General features: G+C 44.2%; 1 protein-coding gene across 1 annotated transcript in view; it reads right to left on the reverse strand.

Annotated features, from left to right (window-relative positions):
- Positions 1–345: 345 nt before the first annotated feature.
- The window catches only part of LOC308094159 (segment polarity protein dishevelled homolog DVL-3-like), a 39,818-nt gene continuing 13,498 nt past the window's right edge, over positions 346–26,665 (reverse strand). The window contains exons 5-16 of the mRNA XM_080440645.1: positions 25,115–25,247; positions 19,892–19,982; positions 19,574–19,643; positions 19,280–19,419; positions 18,287–18,363; positions 16,106–16,173; positions 14,577–14,726; positions 11,992–12,123; positions 10,428–10,595; positions 3,671–3,865; positions 1,337–3,171; positions 346–1,233 (exon numbers count right to left, since the gene is read on the reverse strand). Coding sequence (XP_080296771.1) covers positions 2,789–3,171; positions 3,671–3,865; positions 10,428–10,595; positions 11,992–12,123; positions 14,577–14,726; positions 16,106–16,173; positions 18,287–18,363; positions 19,280–19,419; positions 19,574–19,643; positions 19,892–19,982; positions 25,115–25,247 — 1,607 coding nt within the window. The 3' untranslated portion in view covers positions 346–1,233; positions 1,337–2,788. The remainder of the gene's footprint in view (positions 1,234–1,336; positions 3,172–3,670; positions 3,866–10,427; positions 10,596–11,991; positions 12,124–14,576; positions 14,727–16,105; positions 16,174–18,286; positions 18,364–19,279; positions 19,420–19,573; positions 19,644–19,891; positions 19,983–25,114; positions 25,248–26,665) is intronic.

A 26,665-nucleotide genomic window follows, 5' to 3' on the forward strand; every position in this document is an offset into this window, starting at 1 on the left:
ACAGTGTTAAATAGCTCTATATTGTGATAGTAATCATTGCTATAGTGTTTGTTCAGTAACAGGGCTCTACCGGTCTCTCCAGCTCTTTATTAAACAGAAAATGCATTTTCAGGTCAGTATACCAATTTTATCCAATCAGGATAGAGAACTCAGTTAAGTTTTCACTTGTTTAATCTGTATCCAATTTACAAATGCTAACCCTAAATTGAAAATTGTACACACACACACACACACACACACACACACACACACACACACACACACACACACACACACACACACACACACACACACACACACACACACACACACACACACACACAAATGACACAGAGCATCAAGGTAAAGTCATAAAACTATATTTATAAATAAAAAGACATATTTCCTCAGTAAAAGAGTAGTGTGAAAGTCATGGTAAGAAATATTTTTGTTCACTTTTATACATTATGACAGAGACACAAACTGCTCTGGATCACGGAATGGAGCTTTAAAAATCATTCTTCAAGCTGGAAGTTTAGTGTTGAAATTATGAAAACTATTTGCAACCAGCTACATACATACACACACACAGGGTTATTTATATATACATATACATATATATATACATATACATATATATACATATACATATATGTATATATATATATATATATATGTATATATATATACACACACACAGACATACATACAGTATATAAAACGAAGGCATTCTTACAGAAGGACGTTATTTCTCTTTTTCACTACAAACATGTTTTCAGTTTCTTTCTCTCTTTAAGTCAAACATAGAAACATCAGGTTAGAGTTTGTTCACTTTGTTATTATGAGGTCAACGAGGTCAACGAGGGGAAGAATGGAAGGAAGAAAGACATGAAGGAAGAGATGGAGTGAGAGGGGAGGAGGGGGGGGAGGGGAGAGAAAGAAAGAGGGCAGAAACCTCTTCTCTCCATATTCTAACTTTTGGTGTTTTTTCTTAAATGAACGTCCTACCTGATCACATGATCACACTACAGCGTCACACAAAGGATCAAAAGTAGCAGATCTACAAGATCGAAAGCTTGTAGATCTGCTACTTTTGGTGCTTTTGAATTTGAATCCTGAAAAGTAACAGTTTTAGACATATGAGGTTTATGACTGACAGACGGAATGAAGGAAAAAAAACATCCACGTCGAAAAGCGTGGAGTCATCGTTCCCCCCTCCTCCTCCCCTCCTCCTCCCCTCCTCCTCCTCCCCTCCTCGTTTCCTTCCTCCTCCCCTCCTCCTCCTCCCCTCCTCCTCCTCCCCTCCTCGTTTCCTTCCTCCTCCCCTCCTCCTCCTCCCCTCCTCCTCCCCTCCCACTTCCTGTGTCCTCTCCTTGCTCTGTCTTGTCCCCACGTAAACTCCTTCCCCAACAGGAAGGGGAAACAGAGAAAAGGCGCTTTGGTTCCATCTGAAGGGTGTGTGGGGGGGGGGGGGGGGGGGGGGGGGGTTCTTCACTGAAGAAAAGTACTTTATGCCTGATTTATAATCCAGTTGCACAGAAAGTAACCTGTCTAGTACAGTAGGTTTACTACAGTAGGTCTACTACAGTAGGTCTACTACAGTAGGTCTAATACAGTAGGTCTACTACAGTAGGTCTAGTACTACAGTAGGTCTAATACAGTAGGTCTACTACAGTAGGTCTACTACAGTAGGTCTACTACAGTAGGTCTAATACAGTAGGTTTACTACAGTAGGTCTACTACAGTAGGTCTACTACAGTAGGTCTACTACAGTAGGTCTACTACAGTAGGCTGGTTGTTTTCTGTTTCAGACACCCAAGCATAAATCAGATTTCACGAATTGGAAGAAAAGCGCAAAGAGAGGAGGGAGCGGTTCTGTCAACAGTTCTGTCAGTGGTTCTATCAACGGTTCTATCAACGGTTCTGTCAACAGTTCTGTCAACAGTTCTGTCAACGGTCTGTCAACAGTCCTTCCTCATACACGCTGAGGAAGGCTTGACACCGAAACGCGTGGTGAATCTTTGTGAGCCGTGCACCCGCATAACTGCACCATATACAGACTGAGAGTGATCGTTGTTATTTTCTACTGTCAACAGTTCTGTCAACAGTTCTGTCAACAGTTCTGTCAACAGTTCTGTCAACGACAACAATCCTGCTTCCATTCCTGGATGAAGGAAGCAGACCAGAAGTGTCAGGATGGCTCCTTTCTGTCATTCTCTGTGTTTAAAGGGGAAGATTGTTTTATTTTAAACATGGGCCCTTATTCCAGATCATTTGGGCCAAAAAATACTGTAATTGGTCCATTTGATCGCCTCTGGATCGCCACTTTCCCAGAGGGATAATACATTTTAATAATAATAATAATATTTTTGGGCGGTGAAACCGCCCCTATATGTGAGGTTTGGATATTTGCACCCCAAATCCTGCGCTGTGATTGGCCACCAGTGTACCCCCCTAACCCTGCACCGTGATTGGCCAATCACAGTCTATTCAGGACTGTGATTGGCTAGGGAAACATGACAATTGTGCATAGCCCTATAAATAGGACTATGCACTTCACACTGGGTGTGATTTATTTATAGTGTTTTAGTATTATCATCATTATTGTGTTTTTTACCCTTTGTGGTCCAAATGATCTAAAAAAGTATAAGGCCCGCGTTTAGAAACTAAAAAAAACAAGACAACAGGAAGCTGTGTGTGGTCACATGACATGGTCACATGACATGGTCACATAATGGGTGGTCACATGACATGGTCACATGACATGGTCACATGACATGGTCACATGATGGGTGGTCACATGACATGGTCACATGACGTCCACAAAGAACTCCCCGGGGTTTCCCACGGCCAAGCGCAGGGACTGGCGGGAGGCGTTGAGCTCCGGCGGTACGGAGGACAGCTCCCTGCCCCCCTGGGGGGCCCCAGGGGCCCCGGGGGCCGGGGGGGGCTGGGGGGGCAGGCCGGGGGGCCCGTATACCAGCCCCCCCCCGTAGGAAAGCGAGTGAACGCTGCGGTGGCTTAAGGAGCTGCGGACGCTTCGCTCGCTGGGGGGCGCCAGAGAGCGCTCGCTGGGGGCCCCCAGAGAGCGCTCGCTGGGGGCCCGGTGGCTCCGCAACTCTCCGGACTCGCTGCCGCTTCCTCCCGACTTCCGCCCCTCGTTGTTCTTACTGCAGTTTGACCCACTGCTTCCTGTAACATAATAATATATTATATATATTATATATACTATATATACTGCTTCCTGTAACATAATAATATATTATATATATTATATATATTATATATACTGCTTCCTGTAACATAATAATATATTATATATATTATATATACTATATATACTGCTTCCTGTAACATAATAATATATTATATATATTATATATACTATATATACTGCTTCCTGTAACATAATAATATATTATATATATTATATATACTATATATACTGCTTCCTGTAACATAATAATATATTATATATATTATATATACTATATATACTGCTTCCTGTAACATAATAATATATTATATATATTATATATACTATATATACTGCTTCCTGTAACATAATAATAATATATTATATATTATAATAGATCATATATAAATATAGATTGCCAACGTATCTATGACAACCACTATCTATATATACTATATAACGTATCTATGACAACCACTGGAGTAGAGAACTCACCACTGTGCTGGCTGCCTGCGCTGCCCCCTGCTGGGAAGGGGTGGGGGGATGGGGACGGGGGGGTGAAGGGGAACTGGTAAGGCAGCGGCATGGGCCAGGGGGCCGACCCGGGGTGGGGGAGGGGGGGCACGGTGTCCTGGTCCGAAGCCCCCCCACTGGACCCATCATGGTCCTGGAGAGACAGGTGGGTCATGTCTGGAGGACAAGAAGGGACAATTAGAGACATACAGAGACAATTAGAGACATACAGAGGCAATTAGAGACATACATAGAGACAATTAAAGACATACAGAGACATGGACAATTAGAGACATACATAGACATGGACAATTAGAGACATACAGAGACAATTAGAGACATACATAGAGACAATTAGAGACATACATAGAGACAATTAGAGACATACAGAGACATGGACAATTAGAGACATACATAGACATGGACAATTAGAGACATACATAGAGACAATTAGAGACATACATAGAGACAATTAGAGACATACAGAGACATGGACAATTAGAGACATACATAGAGACAATTAGAGACATGGACAATTAGAGACATACAGAGAGACAATTAGAGACATACAGAGACATGGACAATTAGAGACATAGAGAGACATGGACAATTAGAGACATACATAGAGACAATTAGAGACATGGACAATTAGAGACATAGAGAGACATGGACAATTAGAGACATACATAGAGACAATTAGAGACATACATAGACATGGACAATTAGAGACATACATAGACATGGACAATTAGAGACATACATAGACATGGACAATTAGAGACATACAGAGACATGGACACTTAGAGACATACATAGACATGGACAATTAGAGACATACAGAGAGACAATTAGAGACATACAGAGAGACAATTAGAGACATACAGAGGGACAATTAGAGACATGGACAATTAGAGACATACAAAGACATGGACAATTAGAGACATACATAGACATGGACAATTAGAGACATACATAGACATGGACAATTAGAGACATAGAGAGACATGGACAATTAGAGACATACATAGACATGGACAATTAGAGACATATATAGAGACAATTAGAGACATACATCAGAATCAGAATCAGAATCAGTTTTATTGTCACATCACAGGTTTACAAGGTAAAAAAGTGGGTGAAATTCTTTTTTGTACATCGTTCCCATCGCAACGTTAGTTTCCATAGAAAGAAGAGGGGGGGGGGGAGAAGAAGAGGGTGGGGGGCAGGTGGGAAGGAGATCAAAACAAGAGAGCAACAGAAGGCCAGACAAGTTATCTACATATTTACAAAAACCTAATAAAAAAAAAACTAAGGTGCCTGAGCATAGCAGCAATGTATTGTATACTGTGCATGTTATACTTATACTGTGCATGATAGACAATGGACGTTAAGGTGCTTAGAGGAAAAGGAGCACAATAAAAAAAGACCAAAAAAAAAGTCAGTGCGTTATACAAGGGATTAAGGTGCAAAAGGTCAGTGCGTGTCCACCTAGAGTGGACTGACCCTAGTATAATCCGCAAGTAGCTCCATGAGGGAGTGCAACAAAAAGTCATTTGTACCTGGTGTAGTCCACAGGTGTGTCCGAGGGGGGGCTAAAGTCCAAGTCATTGTCCCTGGTATAATCCACAGGTGTGTTCAGGAAGAGCCAGAAAAAGTCTGCGCCGCCTGCTGTCAGGCTGCTGAACAAGGCCCATGCCTCATCCAGGCTTATGCCCCATTCAGCATTCTGACAGCAGCTGGATTGAAACTACACCAAAAGCTGGTGGTGGAACTCTTGATACTGCGGTAGAGCCCCTTGCCCGGTCGCGGTCGTTGTAGGGGGTTGAACAGTCTGTGACTTGGGTGGTGCTTGTCCTTGATGATGCGCTTGGCTTTGACCACGCACCGCTTTTTGTACAGTTCCTGGAGCGCTGGGAGCTCGATTCCCATTATCCGCTCTGCCGATCGCACTACTCGTTGTAGGCTGATCTTTTCTCGGGCAGTGCAGTTCCCGTACCAGGCCGTGACACAGCCTGTTAGGATGCCTTCAACAGAACTGTTGTAGTACAGCCTGAGGATGCGTTGTCCTACTCCGAGCTTCTTCAGGCGGCGGAGCCAGTACAGTCGCTGCTGAGCCTTTTTCCTCACGTGTGTGGAGTGCGTCTCCCATTTGAGGTCCTCCTCGATGTGTACTCCGAGGAACTTGAACTCGCTGACCCTTTCCACTGCAGCACCGTCGATGAGGATGGGCGCATGGTCTCTCCGCGGCCTCCTGAAGTCCACGATCAGTTCTTTGGTCTTGTCGACGTTAAGAGAGAGGTTGTTCTCCCGGCACCAGTGTGCCAGTGATTTGATCTCCTCTCTGTAGTCAGACTCGTCGTTGTTGACGATTCGGCCTATCACTGTCGTGTCGTCCGCGTACTTTATGATGGTGTTGGAGACATGTGTGGCTATGCAGTCATACGTGTACAGGGAGTAGAGGAGAGGGCTCAGCACGCATCCCTGGGGTGCTCCGGTGTTGAGGGTCAGGGGGTCGGATGTGATGCTGCCCATTCTCACCACCTGATGTCGGCTGGACAAGAAGTCCTGTATCCAATCGCACATGCTTGGGTGTAGCCCTAGGTCTCTGAGCTTTTTGTCAAGTATTGCTGGGACAATGGTGTTGAATGCTGAGCTGTAGTCCACGAACAGCATACGTACATATTTTTCCTTCAGCAGCTTGTTGTCCATGTGCGAGAGGACGGTGTGGAGAGCCATGGCAATAGCGTCGTCGGTGGATCTGTTTTTGCGGTATGCATACTGCCACGGATCCAGCGAGGCAGGTAGCGTGGAGCTGATGTATTCCCTCACCAGTTTCTCGAAACACTTGCTGACGATCGGGGTGAGAGCAACAGGTCTCCAGTCGTTCAGGCATGTCACTTTGGCCTTTTTGGGAATGGGCACAATGGTTGACATTTTGAACCCTGCAGGGACCACAGCCAGGGAGAGGGAGAGGTTAAAGATGTCAGCGAAGACACCCGCCAGCTGGTCTGCACATGTCTTAAGGACCCGGCCTGGAATCCCATCAGGTCCGGCTGCCTTGTGGATGTTGACCCGTGTGAAGGCTGTACGCACTTCTCTCTCCGAGATGGTTAGAGGGTTCTCCTCTGCTGGTGCTGCTGATGGCCCCGCTTGGCTGCCGCGGTTGGAGCTGATCTCAAACCGGCCGTAGAAAGTGTTCAGTTCGTTGGGGAGGGAGGCAGGCGGGTTCACCTCGCTTCTGGTTCTTGTTTTGCAGTCTGTCAAGGTGTGTACCGCCTGCCATGTGCTCCTGATGTCGCCATTGCTGAGTTTGTCTTGCATCTTTTTTGTGTAGGCCTTTTTCGCCTTCCTGATGGCGCTGTTTAGGGCCGCGCGCGTCGTGTTGCGCGTTTCCACGTCGCCAGATTTGAAACCAGCATCCCGTTCATGCAGATGTGCACGTACTCCGCTGTCCATCCATGGTTTCTGATTGGGATAGATCCGAACTGTCTTTTTTGGGACTATGTCATCTATGCACATACTGATAAAGCCAGTGACTGAGTCTGAGAGTTCGTTGATGTTATTCCCAGCGGCGTTCTTAAACATCCCCCAGTCAGTCTGGTAGAAGCAGGATTGTAGCATAGCGTCTGTGTCCTCAGACCAGATTCGGATTTCCTTCTCAACGACCGGCTCCCTTTTTAGCCTCCGTTTGTAGGCAGGTAGCAGCTGGATGGCGTCGTGGTCAGAGCTTCCTAGCGGTGGGCGGCGGAGAGCTTTGTATCCATCCTTGAAGGGCGTGTAGCAGTGGTCAAGAATATTGTCACCACGGGTACTGCAGGCGACATGCTGGTGGAATTTGGGAAAGACCTTTTTTAAGTCTGTCCGGTTGAAGCCGCCTAGGCAGATGACTGCGCAGTCCGGGTGGCGATTTTCTTGTGCACTGATCGCCTGGTGTAATTCCCTCATAGCTGTGTCCTTATTAGCTCCAGGATGAATGTAAACAACGGCTACAATCACAATGCTGAAGTCGCGTGGTAGGTAGAAAGGACGGCAGGCTATGATTAAAAGTTCAAGGTCTGGTGAGCAGTGACTATCTAGGATTTTAACATCTTTGCACCAGTTGTTGTTGATCAAGGCACAAACTCCCCCCCCACGTTGCTTACCGCTTAGTACAGTGTCTCTGTCTTTTCTATACACGGTGAAGCCAGGAGGAGTGATAGAAGAATCAGATGCTAACTCCGTTAGCCACGTCTCTGTTAGCACAACAATGGAAGTGTTCCTTGTCTCACTGTTATACTTTACGCGCGCTAGTAAGTCGTCCATAGTGGTCACTGTTCTTGATTCACACAGAGATCTAACGTTCGCTAGCAGGATTGAAGGCAGTGCAGGTTTATATCCACGTTTTGTTGTTCTTACGAGGAGACCCGCTCTTGTCCCTCGTCGCCCGGGTCGTCTTTTCCGTCGCCTTGGGTTTGTTGTTGTTGTTCCAGCCGGAACAAAGGGAACCCCTCCCCCCACCCAGCCGGGTGGAAGGTTTTCGGCAAAAAAGTCCGGAATTCTGTGTGTAATCACTGTGCTGATGTCCATAAGTGCTTGTCTGTCATAACTCCTTAGACACGCGACGGTGTAGGGAAAAAAGAGAAGGCTAAAAAATACTAAAAAGATGGAAAAACGTTGCGATGTTACGGAGCGCGTACGGAAGCGGCCGTCCTCCATGGCGCTCCCAGTCTATAGACATGGACAATTAGAGACATACATAGAGACAATTAGAGACATACATAGACATGGACAATTAGAGACATACATAGACATGGACAATTAGAGACATACAGAGAAATGGACAATTAGAGACATACAGAGACATGGACAATTAGAGACATACAGAGACATGAAAAATTAGAGACATACATAGAGACATACATAGACATGGACAATTAGAGACATACAGAGAGACAATTGGAGACATACAGAGACATGAACAATTAGAGACATACATAGACATGGACAATTAGAGACATACAGAGAGACACTTGGAGATATACAGATACATGAACAATTAGAGACATACAGAGACATGGACAATTAGAGACATACATAGAGACAATTAGAGACATACATAGACATGGACAATTAGAGACATGGACAATTAGAGACATACAGAGAGACAATTAGAGACATACAGAGACATGGACAATTAGAGACATACAGAGACATGGACAATTAGAGACATACAGAGAGACACTTGGAGATATACAGATACATGAACAATTAGAGACATACAGAGACATGGACAATTAGAGACATACATAGAGACAATTAGAGACATACATAGACATGGACAATTAGAGACATGGACAATTAGAGACATACAGAGAGACAATTAGAGACATACAGAGACATGGACAATTAGAGACATACAGAGACATGGACAATTAGAGACATACAGAGGGACAATTAGAGACATACATAGACATGGACAATTAGACACATACAGAGGCACAATTAGAGACATGGACAATTAGAGACATACAGAGACATGGACAATTAGAGACATACAGAGACATGGACAATTAGAGACATGGATTGAGACAATTAGAGACATACAGAGGGACAATTAGAGACATACAGAGACATGGACAATTAGAGACATGGATTGAGACAATTAGAGACATACAGAGGGACAATTAGAGACATACAGAGACATGGACAATTAGAGACATACAGAGACATGGACAATTAGAGACATACAGAGAGACAATTTGAGACATACAGAGACATGGACAATTATAGACATACAGAGAGACAATTAGAGACATACAGAGAGACAATTAGAGACATACAGAGACAATTATAGACATACAGAGAGACAATTAGAGACATACAGAGGGTCAATTAGAGACATACAGAGAGTCAATTAGAGACATACAGAGAGACCATTAGAGACATACAGAGACAATTATAGACATACAGAGACAATTAGAGACATACAGAGGGTCAATTATAGACATACAGAGACACAATTAGAGACATACAGAGGGTCAATTATAGACATACAGAGAGACAATTATAGACATACAGAGGGTCAATTAGAGACATACAGAGAGACAATTAGAGACATACAGAGGGTCAATTATAGACATACAGAGAGACAATTAGAGACATACAGAGGGTCAATTATAGACATACAGAGACACAATTAGAGACATACAGAGGGTCAATTATAGACATACAGAGAGACAATTAGAGACATACAGAGGGTCAATTAGAGACATACAGAGACAATTAGAGACATACAGAGGGTCAATTATAGACATACAGAGACACAATTATAGACATACAGAGACACAATTAGAGACATACAGAGAGACGATTAGAGACATACAGAGGGTCAATTAGAGACATACAGAGGGTCAATTAAAGACATACAGAGGGTCAATTACAGACATACAGAGGGTCAATTACAGACATACAGAGGGTCAATTAGAGACATACAGAGGGTCAATTACAGACATACAGAGGGTCAATTACAGACATACAGAGGGTCAATTAGAGACATACAGAGGGTCAATTAGAGACATACAGAGAGACAGTTGTTTGTTGGAACTTTTAAAAACAACCTAAAACAAACGGTCAACAGTTGAGTCCAGTGTTACAGTACGTACTACACACAGTAGTAACACTGTACACACTCTGGGTGTGTGTGTGTGTGTGTGTGTGTGTGTGTGTGTGTGTGTGTGTGTGTGTGTGTGTGTTAACTCACTACCACACAGGTCTCCAAAGATGTAGTAACACTGTTCAGAGAAGGTGATCTTGTTGACGGTGTGGCGGATGAATCCAGCCTTCAGCAGGTTGCTGGCGTACTTCCTGCTCTCCCTCCGGTCTGAGAACCCTTCAACATGGTGGAAGAGCCAGTCCACTACGTCTGAGCCTACACACACACACACACACACACACACACACACACACACACACACACACACACACACACACACACACACACACACACACACACACACACACACACACACACAGTTAGAGAACCCTTCCACATGATGAACAGCCAGTCCACCACATCTGAGACAATCTAAAAACACTGCTTCTCAAAGTGCGGTCCCCCGGTGGGGGTCCCCCGGTGGTCCCCCGGTGGTCCCCCGGTGGGGGTCCCCCGGTGGGGACATTTGGTTTCGGCTCAACCCAGCTGATGGCTGCCCTGCAGAGCAGTAGGAGTTAGGAGTTAGGAGTCAGGAGTCTTGCTCAAGGACACTTGGACCAGCTGGTTATTAATGTAGCATCAACACCTAAAGACTAGTTTCTTCTTCAAAATATCCCATCTTCAAGCTCACAAGGCATTGCAACGCCTTGTGAGCTTGTAGATCGATATTTTGGAAACATTTGGACCAATCTTCTCTTCTGGGGGTCCCTGGCACATCTTCTTTTCTAATGGGGGTCCGCGGCCTAATACATCAGTTTGGGGGTCCTAAAACATGATGAGGTCAGAGGTCAGAGTAGTGAACACATTAAAACATGATGAGGTCAGAGGTCAGAGTAGTGAACACATTAAAACATGATGAGGTCAGAGGTCAGAGTAGTGAACTCATTAAAACATGATGAGGTCAGAGGTCAGAGTAGTGAACACATTAAAACATGATGAGGTCAGAGGTCAGAGTAGTGAACACATTAAAACATGATGAGGTCAGAGGTCAGAGTAGTGAACACATTAAAACATGATGAGGTCAGAGGTCAGAGTAGTGAACACATTAAAACATGATGAGGTCAGAGGTCAGAGTAGTGAACACATTAAAACATGATGAGGTCAGAGGTCAGAGTAGTGAACACATTAAAACATGATGAGGTGAAAAGAGCCTTAAAAAAATCACCTTTCAGGAGGCCAAAGGTGGAGGTAGTACCATTTTCCCGTTAGACAGCAGACCCCCCCCCCCCCCTGTTCTTGTACATATTTATTTTTCCCCTCTTTTAATTTTTTTGTTGTACATAGTGTTATATATTTTTTTGGCTGTTTATTTTGTAATGATATTTGAACTGTGGTGCCACTATATATGTCTATGAATTAAATACCAAGGCCCTCATTGGAAACAAGTCCGCAAGGACTTTTATGAACGGACCTGTTAGACAAAGTATTTTAAATGTAACTGTGCTGTTTTACCTAATAAAATATTCAATCAATCAATCAAAGGTCAGAGGTCAGAGTGATCATCTGATGATGATTCATTCACAACATGGTCAGAGTAGAGAGGTCAGAGGTCATGATGATGTCAGAGTAGTGAGGTCAGGGGTCATGATGATGTCAGAGGTGGGCGTCGTACCGATGAATGCGTTGGCGATGGTGATCTTCAGCCACATCCTGTCTCTGACCTCCAGACCGGACTCTGGGGACGCCATGGCTTTGGCTACCGTCGACATGTCACTGTGGATGGACAGCTGGAAGTCATCAAAACCTATAGAACACACAGAGAGAGGACAACATGTCACTGTGGATGGACAGCTGGAAGTCATCAAAACCTATAGAACACACAGAGAGAGGACAACATGTCACTGTGGATGGACAGTCATCTAAACCTATAGAACACACAGAGAGAGGACAACATGTCACTGTGGATGGACAGTCATCTAAACCTATAGAACACACAGAGAGAGGACAACATGTCACTGTGGATGGACAGCTGGAAGTCATCAAAACCTATAGAACACACAGAGAGAGGACAACATGTCACTGTGGATGGACAGTCATCTAAACCTATAGAACACACAGAGAGAGGACAACATGTCACTGTGGATGGACAGCTGGACGTCATCTAAACCTATAGAACACACAGAGAGAAGACAACATGTCACTGTGGATGGACAGCTGGACGTCATCTAAACCTATAGAACACACAGAGAGAGGACAACATGTCACTGTGGATGGACAGCTGGACGTCATCTAAACCTATAGAACACACAGAGAGAGGACAACATGTCACTGTGGATGGACAGCTGGAAGTCATCTAAACCTATAGAACACACAGAGAGATGACAACATGTCACTGTGGATGGACAGCTGGAAGTCATCAAAACCTATAGAACACACAGAGAGAGGACAACATGTCACTGTGGATGGACAGCTGGACGTCATCTAAACCTATAGAACACATAGAGAGAGGACAACATGTCACTGTGGATGGACAGCTGGACGTCATCTAAACCTATAGAACACACAGAGGACAACATGTCACTGTGGATGGACAGCTGGAAGTCATCTAAACCTATAGAACACACAGAGAGAGGACAACATGTCACTGTGGATGGACAGCTGGACGTCATCACATCACAGGCTGGTCCATCTTGTAGCCATTGGTCGTAAGATTTTGGTATTTTATGTTGAGTTTCTGCTTTGCTTTCAGGACGTGGCTCATTAATTGTATAGTACATAGTGTGTAACCCCACACTATGTACTATTTACCTAACCCCACACTATGTACTATTTACCTAACCCCACACTATGTACTATTTACCTAACCCCACACTATGTACTATTTACCTAACCCCACACTATGTACTATTTACCTAACCCCACACTATGTACTATTTACCTAACCCTACACTATGTACTATTTACCTAACCCCACACTATGTACTATTTACCTAACCCTACACTATGTACTATTTACCTAACCCCACACTATGTACTATTTACCTAACCCCACACTATGTACTATTTACCTAACCCTACACTATGTACTATTTACCTAACCCCACACTATGTACTATTTACCTAACCCCACACTATGTACTATTTACCTAACCCCACACTATGTACTATTTACCTAACCCCACACTATGTACTATTTACCTAACCCCACACTATGTACTATTTACCTAACCCTACACTATGTACTATTTACCTAACCCCACACTATGTACTATTTACCTAACCCCACACTATGTACTATTTACCTAACCCCACACTATGTACTATTTACCTAACCCTACACTATGTACTATTTACCTAACCCCACACTATGTACTATTTACCTAACCCCACACTATGTACTATTTACCTAACCCTACACTATGTACTATTTACCTAACCCTACACTATGTACTATTTACCTAACCCCACACTATGTACTATTTACCTAACCCCACACTATGTACTATTTACCTAACCCCACACTATGTACTATTTACCTAACCCCACACTATGTACTATTTACCTAACCCCACACTATGTACTATTTACCTAACCCTACACTATGTACTATTTATCTAACCCCACACTATGTACTATTTACCTAACCCCACACTATGTACTATTTACCTAACCCCACACTATGTACTATTTACCTAACCCTACACTATGTACTATTTACCTAACCCCACACTATGTACTATTTACCTAACCCCACACTATGTACTATTTACCTAACCCCACACTATGTACTAGGGGCGGCAGTGGCTCAGGGGTAGAGTGGCCGGGTAGTGTGAACTGGAAAACCGCAAGGTTCCCAGTTCGATCCCGGGCTGGGGCGCTCCCCTAGAGTTAGTGTCGAAGTGTCCTTGAGCAAGACGCTGAACCCCTAATTGCTCCCGATGAGCAGGTTGGTGCCTTGCATGGTTTCCTCCGCCATCGGTGTATGAATGTGTGTGTGTGAATGGGTTAATGGCACAATCAATGTAAAGCGCTTTGGATAAAAGCGCTATATAAATGCACCATTTACCATTTACTATTTACCTAACCCCACACTATGTACTATTTACCTAACCCCACACTATGTTTGGTAGGTATAAAGGGTTAGGGTTAGGTAGGTATAAAGGTCAGGGTTAAGGTCAGGGTTTGGTAGGTATAAAGGGTCAGGGTTAGGGTCAGGGTTAAGGTCAGGGTCAAGGCTATAAATGTATATAAACGTACGCTCTGTCTCTGGGATGGAGGAGCTGATGGAGGAGCTGGTGGAGGTGACGGTGCTCATGGAGGGGCTCATGCCGTAGGCGGGGTAGACCCCCGTCATGGCTGCTGTGTGAGACACCCAGGCAGCTGGGTCTATGGGCCGGATGGGCTCACCTGGAGATAGAACATAGAAGATATAACATATAACATATAATGTAGGAGATAGAACATAGAAGATAGAAGATATAACATATAATGTAGGAGCCATATGTGACTTATGCCAAGTCTTGCGTTTTTATCATTAGGATGATCACAGGAGCTGGGGCGCTGCCGTTGCAGTTGTCTAGGGGCAGTTGTCAAGGGTTAGTTGTCAAGGGGCAGTTGTCTAGGGGCAGTTGTCTAGGGGCAGTTGTCAAGGGGCAGTTGTCAAGGGGCAGTTGTCTAGGGGCAGTTGTCAAGGGGCAGTTGTCAAGGGGCAGTTGTCTAGGGGCAGTTGTCTAGGGGCAGTTGTCAAGGGGCAGTTGTCAAGGGGCAGTTGTCAAGGGGCAGTTGTCAAGGGGCAGTTGTCTAGGGGCAGTTGTCAAGGGGCAGTTGTCTAGGGGCAGTTGTCTAGGGGCAGTTGTCAAGGGGCAGTTGTCAAGGGGCAGTTGTCAAGGGGCAGTTGTCAAGGGGCAGTTGTCAAGGGGCAGTTGTCTAGGGGCAGTTGTCTAGGGGCAGTTGTCAAGGGGCAGTTGTCTAGGGGCAGTTGTCTAGGGGCAGTTGTCTAGGGGCAGTTGTCTAGGGGCAGTTGTCTAGGGGCAGTTGTCTAGGGGCAGTTGTCTAGGGGCAGTTGTCAAGGGGCAGTTGTCAAGGGGCAGTTGTCAAGGGGCAGTTGTCTAGGGGCAGTTGTCTAGGGGCAGTTGTCTAGGGGCAGTTGTCAAGGGGCAGTTGTCAAGGGGCAGTTGTCAAGGGGCAGTTGTCTAGGGGCAGTTGTCAAGGGGCAGTTGTCAAGGGGCAGTTGTCAAGGGGCAGTTGTCAAGGGGCAGTTGTCTAGGGGCAGTTGTCAAGGGGCAGTTGTCTAGGGGCAGTTGTCTAGGGGCAGTTGTCTAGGGGCAGTTGTCTAGGGGCAGTTGTCTAGGGGCAGTTGTCTAGGGGCAGTTGTCAAGGGGCAGTTGTCTAGGGGCAGTTGTCTAGGGGCAGTTGTCTAGGGGCAGTTGTCAAGGGGCAGTTGTCTAGGGGCAGTTGTCAAGGGGCAGTTGTCTAGGGGCAGTTGTCAAGGGGCAGTTGTCTAGGGGCAGTTGTCAAGGGGCAGTTGTCTAGGGGCAGTTGTCAAGGGGCAGTTGTCAAGGGGCAGTTGAAATGTTTTTTTGGGGAGTAATAGATCTTTTTTTTTCTAGTCTGGAGAGTCTGCACTTGTTTACCGACGGGTAAAAGGTCATCTATGTGCCTCCTTCTGTCTTCTTAGAGTGTGTGTGTGTGTGTGTCTTCTTAGAGTGTGTGTGTGTGTGTGTGTGTGTGTGTGTGTGTGTGTGTGTGTGTGTGTGTGTGTGTGTGTGTGTGTGTGTGTAACTCACTCCTAGGCAGGGCGAAGCAGCTACGAGGGTTAGGGTCCCAACACTTAGCTACAGTCAGTGTGATGGGCCTGGTGGAGACAACACACACGGTTACACACAGTTACACACTGCTACACACTGTTACACACAGTTACACACTGTTACAGTCAGTGGGCCTCATTTATCAATGGAGCGTAAAAAACGGCTTATATTTTTCCATAAAGTCGGCCGTACGTCAAAGTCACATTTATGAAGCGATCCTATAGGCCAATCCTAGCGTACATGTGGGCGGAGCTTTGATAAATCTCACGTCTGAAACGAGCGTCATTTAAATAACACGCCCTTAAATATTCCCCATTTTACGACATGAAGAACCAGAATACGACCAAACAAAGCCACACACACACACACACACACACACACACACACACACACACACACACACACACACACACACACACACACACACACACACACACACACACACACACACACACACACACACACACACACACACACACAGCACTCTGTGGTTCCGTGATGGTACAATCTTTGTCAAGTAGCCGACATGATAGACACACAAACTCATCGTCATAAATCATACCATACGTTTGTATATTAATTTAAAGGTTCTATGACATTCATTTTCTATGTTTTTTTGGGGGTTTTATGACCTCAATTACACCCAAAATCTGAGCTTGGCCCTTGGGCAGTGAAGTCACAGGTCATTAATCCCGCCCACTCTCCTCCTCGCCCCTCCCCTGCCCTATCCTTTCCTTTTGGGGGGGGGGGGGGGGCGGAGCAGAGGCGATGATTGACAGGCAAAATCCCTCAACAGCGACACCCGCAGGCATTTCATTGCAGTTGAAAAGGCTTTAGAAATGTGAGAGAAAAACACCTGCCATGGATCAATGGAGTGGATTTTTTTGTTAAAACTTTTTATACACGTTTGAAGGACCATGACAAAGACTTTTAATGTGTTGTAAAACTGAATGTCATGAAACCTTTAACCCATTACGAGCAGTGCGCGTTCTAGTTCCACTAAAATAAAGCAATCATGTTTCCCCCCTCACGGACTGCCGTGACGCCATGTTAAGGAGAGATAGCAGGCAAGGCAGTCAATAATCTGAACGTTTATGGAGTGATCACTGATTAATGAATTATAAACATGTGTGTGTTGGGACGGTTAAATGTCCGATCTCCCGCGGTGGCCCAAATGAATCCACAGCATGAAGAATAACCTGCTGGTCAAAGGTTTGGAGCGTCGGGTTTATATCCTCAACCCAGCCCAAGTTGTATAACTCCATATAGGACAAAAATAGCAGATCTAGAAGCTCACAACGCGTCGCGATGCGACCCGTTGTGAGCTTGTAGATCTGCTGTTTTCAAATAGCCAATGTAGCGAGATCTCCAAGCTTAACCGAATGACTGTTAAAGCACTTTGTTTAAATTAGTTTATAAAATGTTCTCACAGGGATTATTTATCAGTGTGATATATATACATTTTGGAGTGGATACATTGTGTCCAGATGCCTGTCAGACGGTCAGACAATGCTGCTCTGCATGTCTAGGATGGAACAAACGGGTTCAGCCAAAGTCTACAACTGCTCTCGACCTGTCGTGAGACTAAGCGTGCCGTACGCTAAACTCAACATTACATTACATACATAATGTAATGTACGCTAAACTCAACATTACATTACATACATAATGTAATGTACGCTAAACTCAACATTACATTACATACATAATGTAATGTACGCTAAACTCAACGTCAGGATATGTTGATAAATGCCAAAAGTTGCGCTGATGCCCATTATTTGGTCTACACCGCGTTGATAAATGAGGGCCAGTGTGATGGGCCTGGTGGAGATAACACACTGTTAGGACTACAATATGATGTCATTCAGAGGTTCTATATACTACAATATGATGTCATTCAGAGGTTCTATACACTACAATATGTCATTCAGAGGTTCTATACACTACAATATGATGTCATTCAGAGGTTCTATACACTACAATATGATGTCATTCAGAGGTTCTATACACTACAATATGTCATTCAGAGGTTCGGGTGGGCGGGACCCGAGATACATTTGGCTGTGTGTGTGTGTGTGTGTGTGTGTGTGTGTGTGTGTGTGTGTGTGTGTGTGTGTGTGTGTGTGTGTGTGTGTGTGTGTGTGTGTGTGTGTGACTCACCCCGGCTTGTGCACAATGTCTCTAAGAACTCGGACAGCGTCATCGTTACTCATGTTCTCAAAGTTGATGTCGTTCACCTACAGGCCACACAGAGAACTGCATCATTAATAATATTATATATGACCCTACAGGCCACACAGAGAACTGCATCATTAATAATATTATATATGACCCTACAGGCCACACAGAGAACTGCATCATTAATAATAATAATAATAATATATATGACCCTACAGGCCACACAGAGAACTGCATCATTAATAATAATAATAATAATAATAATAATAATAATAATAATAATAATAATAATAATATATATGACCCTACAGGCCACACAGAGAACTGCATCATTAATAATAATATTACATATGACCCTACAGGCCACACAGAGAACTGCATCATTAATAATAATAATAATATATATGACCCTACAGGCCACACAGAGAACTGCATCATTAATAATAATATTACATATGACCCTACAGGCCACACAGAGAACTGCATCATTAATAATAATATTATATATGACCCTACAGGCCACACAGAGAACTGCATCATCATAATAATAATAATATTATATATGACCCTACAGGCCACACATAGAACTGCATCATTAATAATATTAAATATGACCCTACAGGCCACAGAGAGAACTGCATCATTAATAATAATAATATATATGACCCTACAGGCCACACAGAGAACTGCATCATTAATAATAATAATATTATATATGACCCTACAGGCCACACAGAGAACTGCATCATTAATAATAATATTATATATGACCCTACAGGCCACACAGAGAACTGCATCATTAATAATAATATTATATATGACCCTACAGGCCACACAGAGAACTGCATCATTAATAATAATATTATATATGACCCTACAGGCCACACAGAGAACTGCATCATTAATAATAATATTATATATGACCCTACAGGCCACACAGAGAACTGCATCATTAATAATAATATAAGCACACACCTGCAGCAGCATGTCTCCTGGTTCAATGCGTCCGTCTGAGGCCACAGCTCCACCCTTCATGATGGAGCCGATGTAGATTCCTCCATCTCCTCTCTCATTACTCTGTCCCACTATACTGATGCCCAGGAAGTTATACTTCTCTGTAATTACATTATATTAAGGTGACATACATTAGTAATTAATTAATAATGTGTTATTAAGGTTCTTACCCATGTTGACAGTGATAGTGTTGACAGTGATAAGGTGTATATTAATACATTATCAATTAAGAGGTGTTTTATTAAAGGTTCTTACCCATGTTCAGAGTGACAGTGATGATGTTCAGAGACATGGTGGAGTCTGTGATGCTGCTGAACGATGACGACTGTAGGACACACACACACACACACACACACACACACACACACACACACACACACACACACACACACACACACACACACAGGTCTTAAGGATGCTATTATACAGCCTGGTTAAACATGTAAACTGCTTGTGTTCATATTTGGAAGCCTGCAGACCGAGAGCTACCTGTATGAGGCATCGGATGTGTGTGTGTGTGTGTGTGTGTGTGTGTGTGTGTGTGTGTGTGTGTGTGTGTGTGTGTTTTCTCACTCTGTCCATGTTGGAGGTCTTTGGTTTCCGTCTCCGCCGTCGATGTCGCCTCATCAGCCGAGACGAGCTCTGCTCTGTAGAACTGCTGAGCCTGATGATTAATAACCCATCATTACTAATTATAATTAATTAATGACATTATAACCTGAACAATATGTATTTCTACCTATCCACAGTAGAAATAGGGAAATGTTGCATCTCCCTGTAGAGTTGTGCCGATTCCATATCGGTATCGGGTTCCGATATGACTGAATTCACGTATCGGACACAGGACATGACGTCACCGATCCACGTTCCGATAAAAAATAAAGTCTCTGGTTTATAAATATATAATATATAATATAAGCACGCAATTGTAAGCCCATAACCAAACGTTTTAGCAAATAATTATTAAATAAAACGATCCCACAATCTTATCCAGCAAACTTTCTTTCGTCGCTTCTCCTCTCTTCTCTCACGGCTTCACAGCATGGGAAGCCTGTAGACGGAATACCAAAACGCTCGCCCAAAAACACAGTCGCCAAAACGCTCGCCCAAAAACACAGTCGCCAAAACGCTCGCCCAAAAACACAGTCGCCCCGGGGCAAATCCGGCGGTATTCACCAAGTACTCCAAAACGTAACCTCAGTAAACTATGCCTGACCTAACCTTAATCCTAAACTGAACCTCAGTAAACTATGCCTAACCCTAAACTTCTTTCTAACCAAATAAAACAAATACAAGAACCGCTGGTCCGCGAAAAAACAATGGGGCCATATGTTCCGGTTACCTGTAGACGCGCACTGTGGCACCTCTGAAGGAAGTGTTTTCGTTTGGTGGAGCCGGCACAAACAAAGAAAACATGTCCTTAAAGTTTTACTAGGTAACTTTTTCAAAAAAACTAAAGTTAAATTGTATATCTTTTGTGAGTGGCAAATGTTTCACAACACCCACTCCATGCATTTCACCCCCGAAAGCCTTTTATAAACATATTTTCTATTGAAAGTGGACAGGGGCGTCTTTCCCGTGAAAATGACGTCATCCGGCTGGAAAACAGAAACGTAAATGCACCGGTTTCCTGTTCCGGCACTACCGCGCTAGTAACAAAAAGGAATCTCACGCTGTTTTTATGGCATTATAGGATTTGAAGATGGAAAAACAGCAAAAGAAAACACAGCTCACGTAACTAAAGCTCCACTGGCTAAGAGAAACGATCCGCAGATAGTATAAAACAACAGAAACTTTTGTTGCTTTTTGAAACGCTTCCGCCTTCCGGTGAAAACAAATGGAATTCTGGGTAATGCAGGAATGCACTAAAGACCTGCAATGACGGTAATGACCAGCAGAGGTTGCTAAAAATCTTCTTTTTTTTTCCTTACAAGAACGGCTTTAATTTGGACACATTTTACAATTGAGACGCCCAAAAGCAGCAGAGCAGCAAAGTGCAATGTATGTGAAGACAATGTTCAGAGGGGTGGACAAAGTGTTTCATGCAATTGGGGGTATATAATACCACCAATTATTATATTATATGAGTGCAGGGGCTCACACACCAGCGAATTGATTAAAACCACAATGAAGGAGATGCTGGATAACTGGAAGATCCCGCTGGCTAAAGAACATGTGGTTTTGAGAGACAACGCGAGCATCATGAAAAAGGCGATGGATGAGGTGCCGGTTGATAGTTTGGGCTGCTTGGCACACACTGCAGCTAGTTGTTCACGAGGGGATTCTCTCCCAGCGCATGATGAGGATGCGCCTCAGGAGAATAGTGACTAATAAACATTCTCAAGTTGCACTGTCTTGCTTAGAAGACATTCAAACAGAGCTAGGGCAGGACACAAAACATCTTCAGCAAGACGTTCAGACAAGGTGGAACAGCTCGCTGTATATGATACAAAGCCTTCTGGAACAGAAACGAGGCCTCTGTGCATATCACACGGACCACAACCTGTCAACAACACTGTCTGCCAACGAGTGGTCATTGATTTAGCACCACCGAGGGCGAAGGTCAACCCTTGTACTGGGTAAATGGCAAATGGTGCATTTATATAGCGCTTTTATCCAAAGCGCTTAACATTGATTGTGCCATTAACCCATTTACACACACATTCATACACCGATGGCGGAGGAAACCATGCAAGGCACCAACCTGCTCATCGGGAGCAATTAGGGGTTCAGCATCTTGCTCAAGGACACTTCGACACTAACTCTAGGGGAGCGCCCCAGCCCGGGATCAAACTGGGAACCTTGCGATTTTCCAGTTCACTCTACCCGGCCACTCTACCCGGCCACTGCCGCCCCTGGTAGCCATTTTAATGGACTCAGGCTACAAAGACAGGTAAGACAGCATGTATTAAATGTTTTATCAATACACTAATGTTGTTGGCTGTGTTTTTAAATGTGAAATGCTGCACAAACTAGATAACTAGATGTTGAACTATAGCCTAAAGATGAAGATGTGAAGTGTGTGTGTGTGTGTGTGTGTGTGTGTGTGTGTGTGTGTGTGTGTGTGTGTGTGTGTGTGTGTGTGTGTGTGTGTGTTGTATTTACAGAATTACAGATTTAGTTGGAACATGTTTATTTAATTCACACATGACTGGCTTGTGCTTACTGCTTAGCTACACTATATTTTATTTTTGTGTCAGATACTTCACAGGTGATGTCACAGCCAAGCAAGATGCGAGAGATTAGGAAGATGGAGGGAACACTGAATGATGGAGCAGCTTCAGCTTCAGCTACAACAGAGCCAGCAGCTACTTAAGATTTAGCTTCAGCATTAACAGAGCCAGCAGAGAAGGTGCCTCGTATGGAAGCAGCTGATCAAGCCAGAGCAGACCCAAGAGCAGCTTGATGACTCTGTATGATGACATTCTGGAGGAGCAAGGTGATCCTGGAACAGGGAGTAAGAGTGATGTTGCTCTAGTTCAAATGCAAAAGTAGTAACAAGAGCCAGCAATGCCTCGCTCTGAGTCCCCTTTCCAGTTCTGGCGAAAAAAACATGATAGCTTTCCTGCAGTTGCTGCCATTGCATTAAAATTCCTCAGTTCCCCCTCCACCTCCCTGAGAGTCTGTTTCAGCACATCCAACATAGTGGATGAAAAGAGAAACCGCCTGACAGCAGAGAGAGCAGAAATAATTATTTTCCTGACAAAGTTCTCTTAAGTGAGATTCTTCTGGTGTCTTAATTGGGTTAATCCAGGTCCTTTTAAGTTAAAATGATACCTGATGTTAACTTTAAAAAAGCTCTTTCTTTGAAAAGACTACCAGCACTCACTTTCATCCATTTAGGAGCTTGTTTTATTGAAGTCTTTAGCCCCCAGCAGCACTCATATAGCGGACGTTTCGGCCTCACCAGGCCTTCCTCAGCGTGTGTAAAACATAACAAATGGTGCCACCTTTTAAAGAGGACCTCGGTGCAGTGCACAAGGCGGTCCGGGTGAAACATTAGCAAGTTTACATACAACAATAAGACTGTAAAAAACAAGAAAATAACAACAACATTGACCATATTTTTTCACATTCCTCACAAAATGTTTTGGAAAAATACATTTTTTAGAAACATCCATTTTTTAGATTTTTTAGAAAACCCAAGCCTCTGCGAGTTTAAACCCCTCTATAAAGATAGATCATCCTTCGGGATTAAAGAGAAGTTTACCTTACAGTCAAGTATTGAGAACTAAAATAATCTGTAGTTCTGACAGTGCTTTCGAGAGGCAAGCTAAGGACTTGTGTGAACGTTTCAAAACTAAAGGACTTAAGGTGCTTAAAACTAACCTAGAGAGAGCTCGTGAGAAAGAGAGGACTAGCTTGTTGACTCCTAAACCTGCTCGAACAGGGGAGTCGAAGAGGTTTTTTTCTACCACTTACTCACCTTTGTGTGTTGATGTTAAGAGTGCTGTGAAAAAACACTGGGGTCTAAAGACTTCAGTAAAACAAGATCCTAAATGGATGAAAGTGAGTGCTGGTAGTCTTTTCAAAGAAACGGTTTCTGCCTGAACCGTGCACCCGTAACTTTGTGTACTTTAAACGACGCGTCTGACGAGTGCTTGCTTCTTTCTTTACTCAACTTTAAAAAAGCCACAATGAGCTGTGGTTTCCTTGTTTACAGTGGTTGCTGCTTCATTTAAACAGACCTACAGTATTTTATTTATTTTGTGTTTAATACAATTTTAAGAAGCAGCTATGCACAGTTGTAGGTATTTTCTTTTGGTTATAGTGTATTTGTTTTTCTACCGTTATTCCACTTGCAAATCAAGCCAACGGTGCCAGAGATTAGCTGCTCACAGACAGACGGACGGACGGACAGGGTGCAAAACATACTCTCTTGTCATGCCTTACAGCCTGGCGGAGACAAAAATTAAGGAGTTGCCACTTGTTTTGTATTTACCAGTTAAGTATTTGCACTGCCAGGCACTTGTTTATTTGTTATAGCCTAATCTCTCAAGAACAGATTCTGCTCTGCGAATGAATCTGTCGGGGGGGTTCGTCATATCGCGTACGCACTGACCTACAAGTGGACGTGCCTTCAGATCAGGAAGCAGGCCGCGCTTTACCCAATCAAATGTAGTGGGCGGGATTTACGTGTCTGCCGATCCTTCCCCACTAGAAACAAACCGAAACTCATTTAACAATAGCGTCCTCGGAGCAGACAAAACCACAGAAAGATATTCACATTTTAACTTGCTCTTTCATCATAGAAACAAGTGGGCTTATAACCAAAACCATCCATGTTCTCTGGGAGAAATGGTGTTAGTGTTCTGTGTAGAAATATTGTTAGTGGGAATGAAAACATAGTCGCACCACCGGAAGGGAAAGGCTGAAGGCAGACCAAAACCCCGGTTTCCTTGCGCACGTGTGCTACGTCAACTCCCTCCCAGAGCCTGAGATAACTGAGATAGTAAAAAACAACAGAGGGCGCTGTTTTTCCTTTTCATTTGGCGATGGGTTCCCAGATTGGTTATAACATGATACCAACCTGGTGTACACTTTACACAAGCCACTGATGTGCTTTCCTTGTTGACACTGTTGTGCTTTCCTTATTTGAACTGAAGCCTATCCTACAATTCATAAATGGCTTTAATTTTAAGGTAATGCATTTTTTGGTATTTAACGTTTTTGCTATGTAGCATACTAAAAGTATCTGGTATCGGGAAAGTATCGGGAAATTAATTAATATATCGGATCGGAACGAAATTGAAGAAACCTGTATCGGTGCATCTCCCTGCAGTGTGTGCGTCTCACCTGCTGGTGGCGTCGTCATCCTCCGAGTCGAAACAGGAAGTTGACTCCAGTTCGCTGCTCATGAAAGACGAACAGCTGTCGTACTCTGCGGCTCCGCGGCCCACCGGCCGCGAGTGGCCGTTCTGTCTTCCCCCTGGAACACAAACATCTCCGTTAGCATGTTAGCACGTTAGCACCGTGCATAAAACCATCATAACGTCTCCTTTATAAGTAAGCCTTGCCCCAGAGGGGGAGGAGCCTATCTCCTGTTTCTGTTGCCATGAGGCCCATAGGAGGAGGAGCCTATCTCCTGTTTCTGTTGCCATGAGGCCCATAGGGGGAGGAGCCTATCTCCTGTTTCTGTTGCCATGAGGCCCATAGGGGGAGGAGCCTATCTCCTGTTTCTGTAGCCATGAGGCCCATAGGGGGAGGAGCCTTTGTCCTGTTTCTGTAGCCATGAGGCCCATAGGGGGAGGAGCCTATCTCCTGTTTCTGGTGCCATGAGGCCCATAGGGGGAGGAGCCTATCTCCTGTTTCTGTTGCCATGAGGCCCATAGGAGGAGGAGCCTATCTCCTGTTTCTGTTGCCATGAGGCCCATAGGGGGAGGAGCCTATCTCCTGTTTCTGTAGCCATGAGGCCCATAGGGGGAGGAGCCTTTGTCCTGTTTCTGTAGCCATGAGGCCCATAGGGGGAGGAGCCTTTGTCCTGTTTCTGTAGCCATGAGGCCCATAGGGGGAGGAGCCTTTGTCCTGTTTCTGTAGCCATGAGGCCTATAGGGGGAGGAGCCTATCTCCTGTTTCTGTAGCCATGAGGCCCATAGGGGAGGAGCCTATCTCCTGTTTCTGTAGCGTGAAACAGCTTGATGTACAAGTACACCTCCCCCCCATCCAACTCTTGATGCTGAGTGCCAAGCAGGGAGGCATTGGGTCCCATTTTTACAGTCTTTGCTGTGTTTTATATTTCATAGCGTTTCATATTTCATAATGTTTGTAGCATTAGGGTTAGCATTAGGGTTAGCATTAGGGTTAGCATTAGGGTTAGCATTAGGGTTAGCAGTTATTAGTACCCTGGTCGCTGTGTTTCATATTTCATAGTGTTTGTAGCATTACGATTAGCATTAGGGTTATCATTAGGGTGGGTGTTAGGGTACCCTGGTCGCTGTGTTTCATATTTCATAGTGTTTGTAGCATTACGATTAGCATTAGGGTTATCATTAGGGTGGGTGTTAGGGTACCCTGGTCGCTGTGTTTCATATTTCATAGTGTTTGTAGCATTACGATTAGCATTACGGTTATCATTAGGGTGGGTGTTAGGGTACCCTGGTCGCTGTGTTTCATATTTCATAGAGTTTGTAGCATTATGATTAGCATTAGGGTTATCATTAGGGTGGGTGTTAGGGTACCCTGGTCGCTGTGTTTCATATTTCATAATGTTTGTAGCATTATGATTAGCATTAGGGTTATCATTAGGGTGGGTGTTAGGGTACCCTGGTCGCTGTGTTTCATATTTCATAGTGTTTGTAGCATTACGATTAGCATTAGGGTTAGCATTAGGGTTAGCATTAGGGTGAG

This window comes from Gymnoscopelus braueri (genome assembly GCF_963280865.1).
Source record: "Gymnoscopelus braueri genome assembly, chromosome: 10".
Lineage (NCBI taxonomy): Eukaryota > Metazoa > Chordata > Actinopteri > Myctophiformes > Myctophidae > Gymnoscopelus > Gymnoscopelus braueri.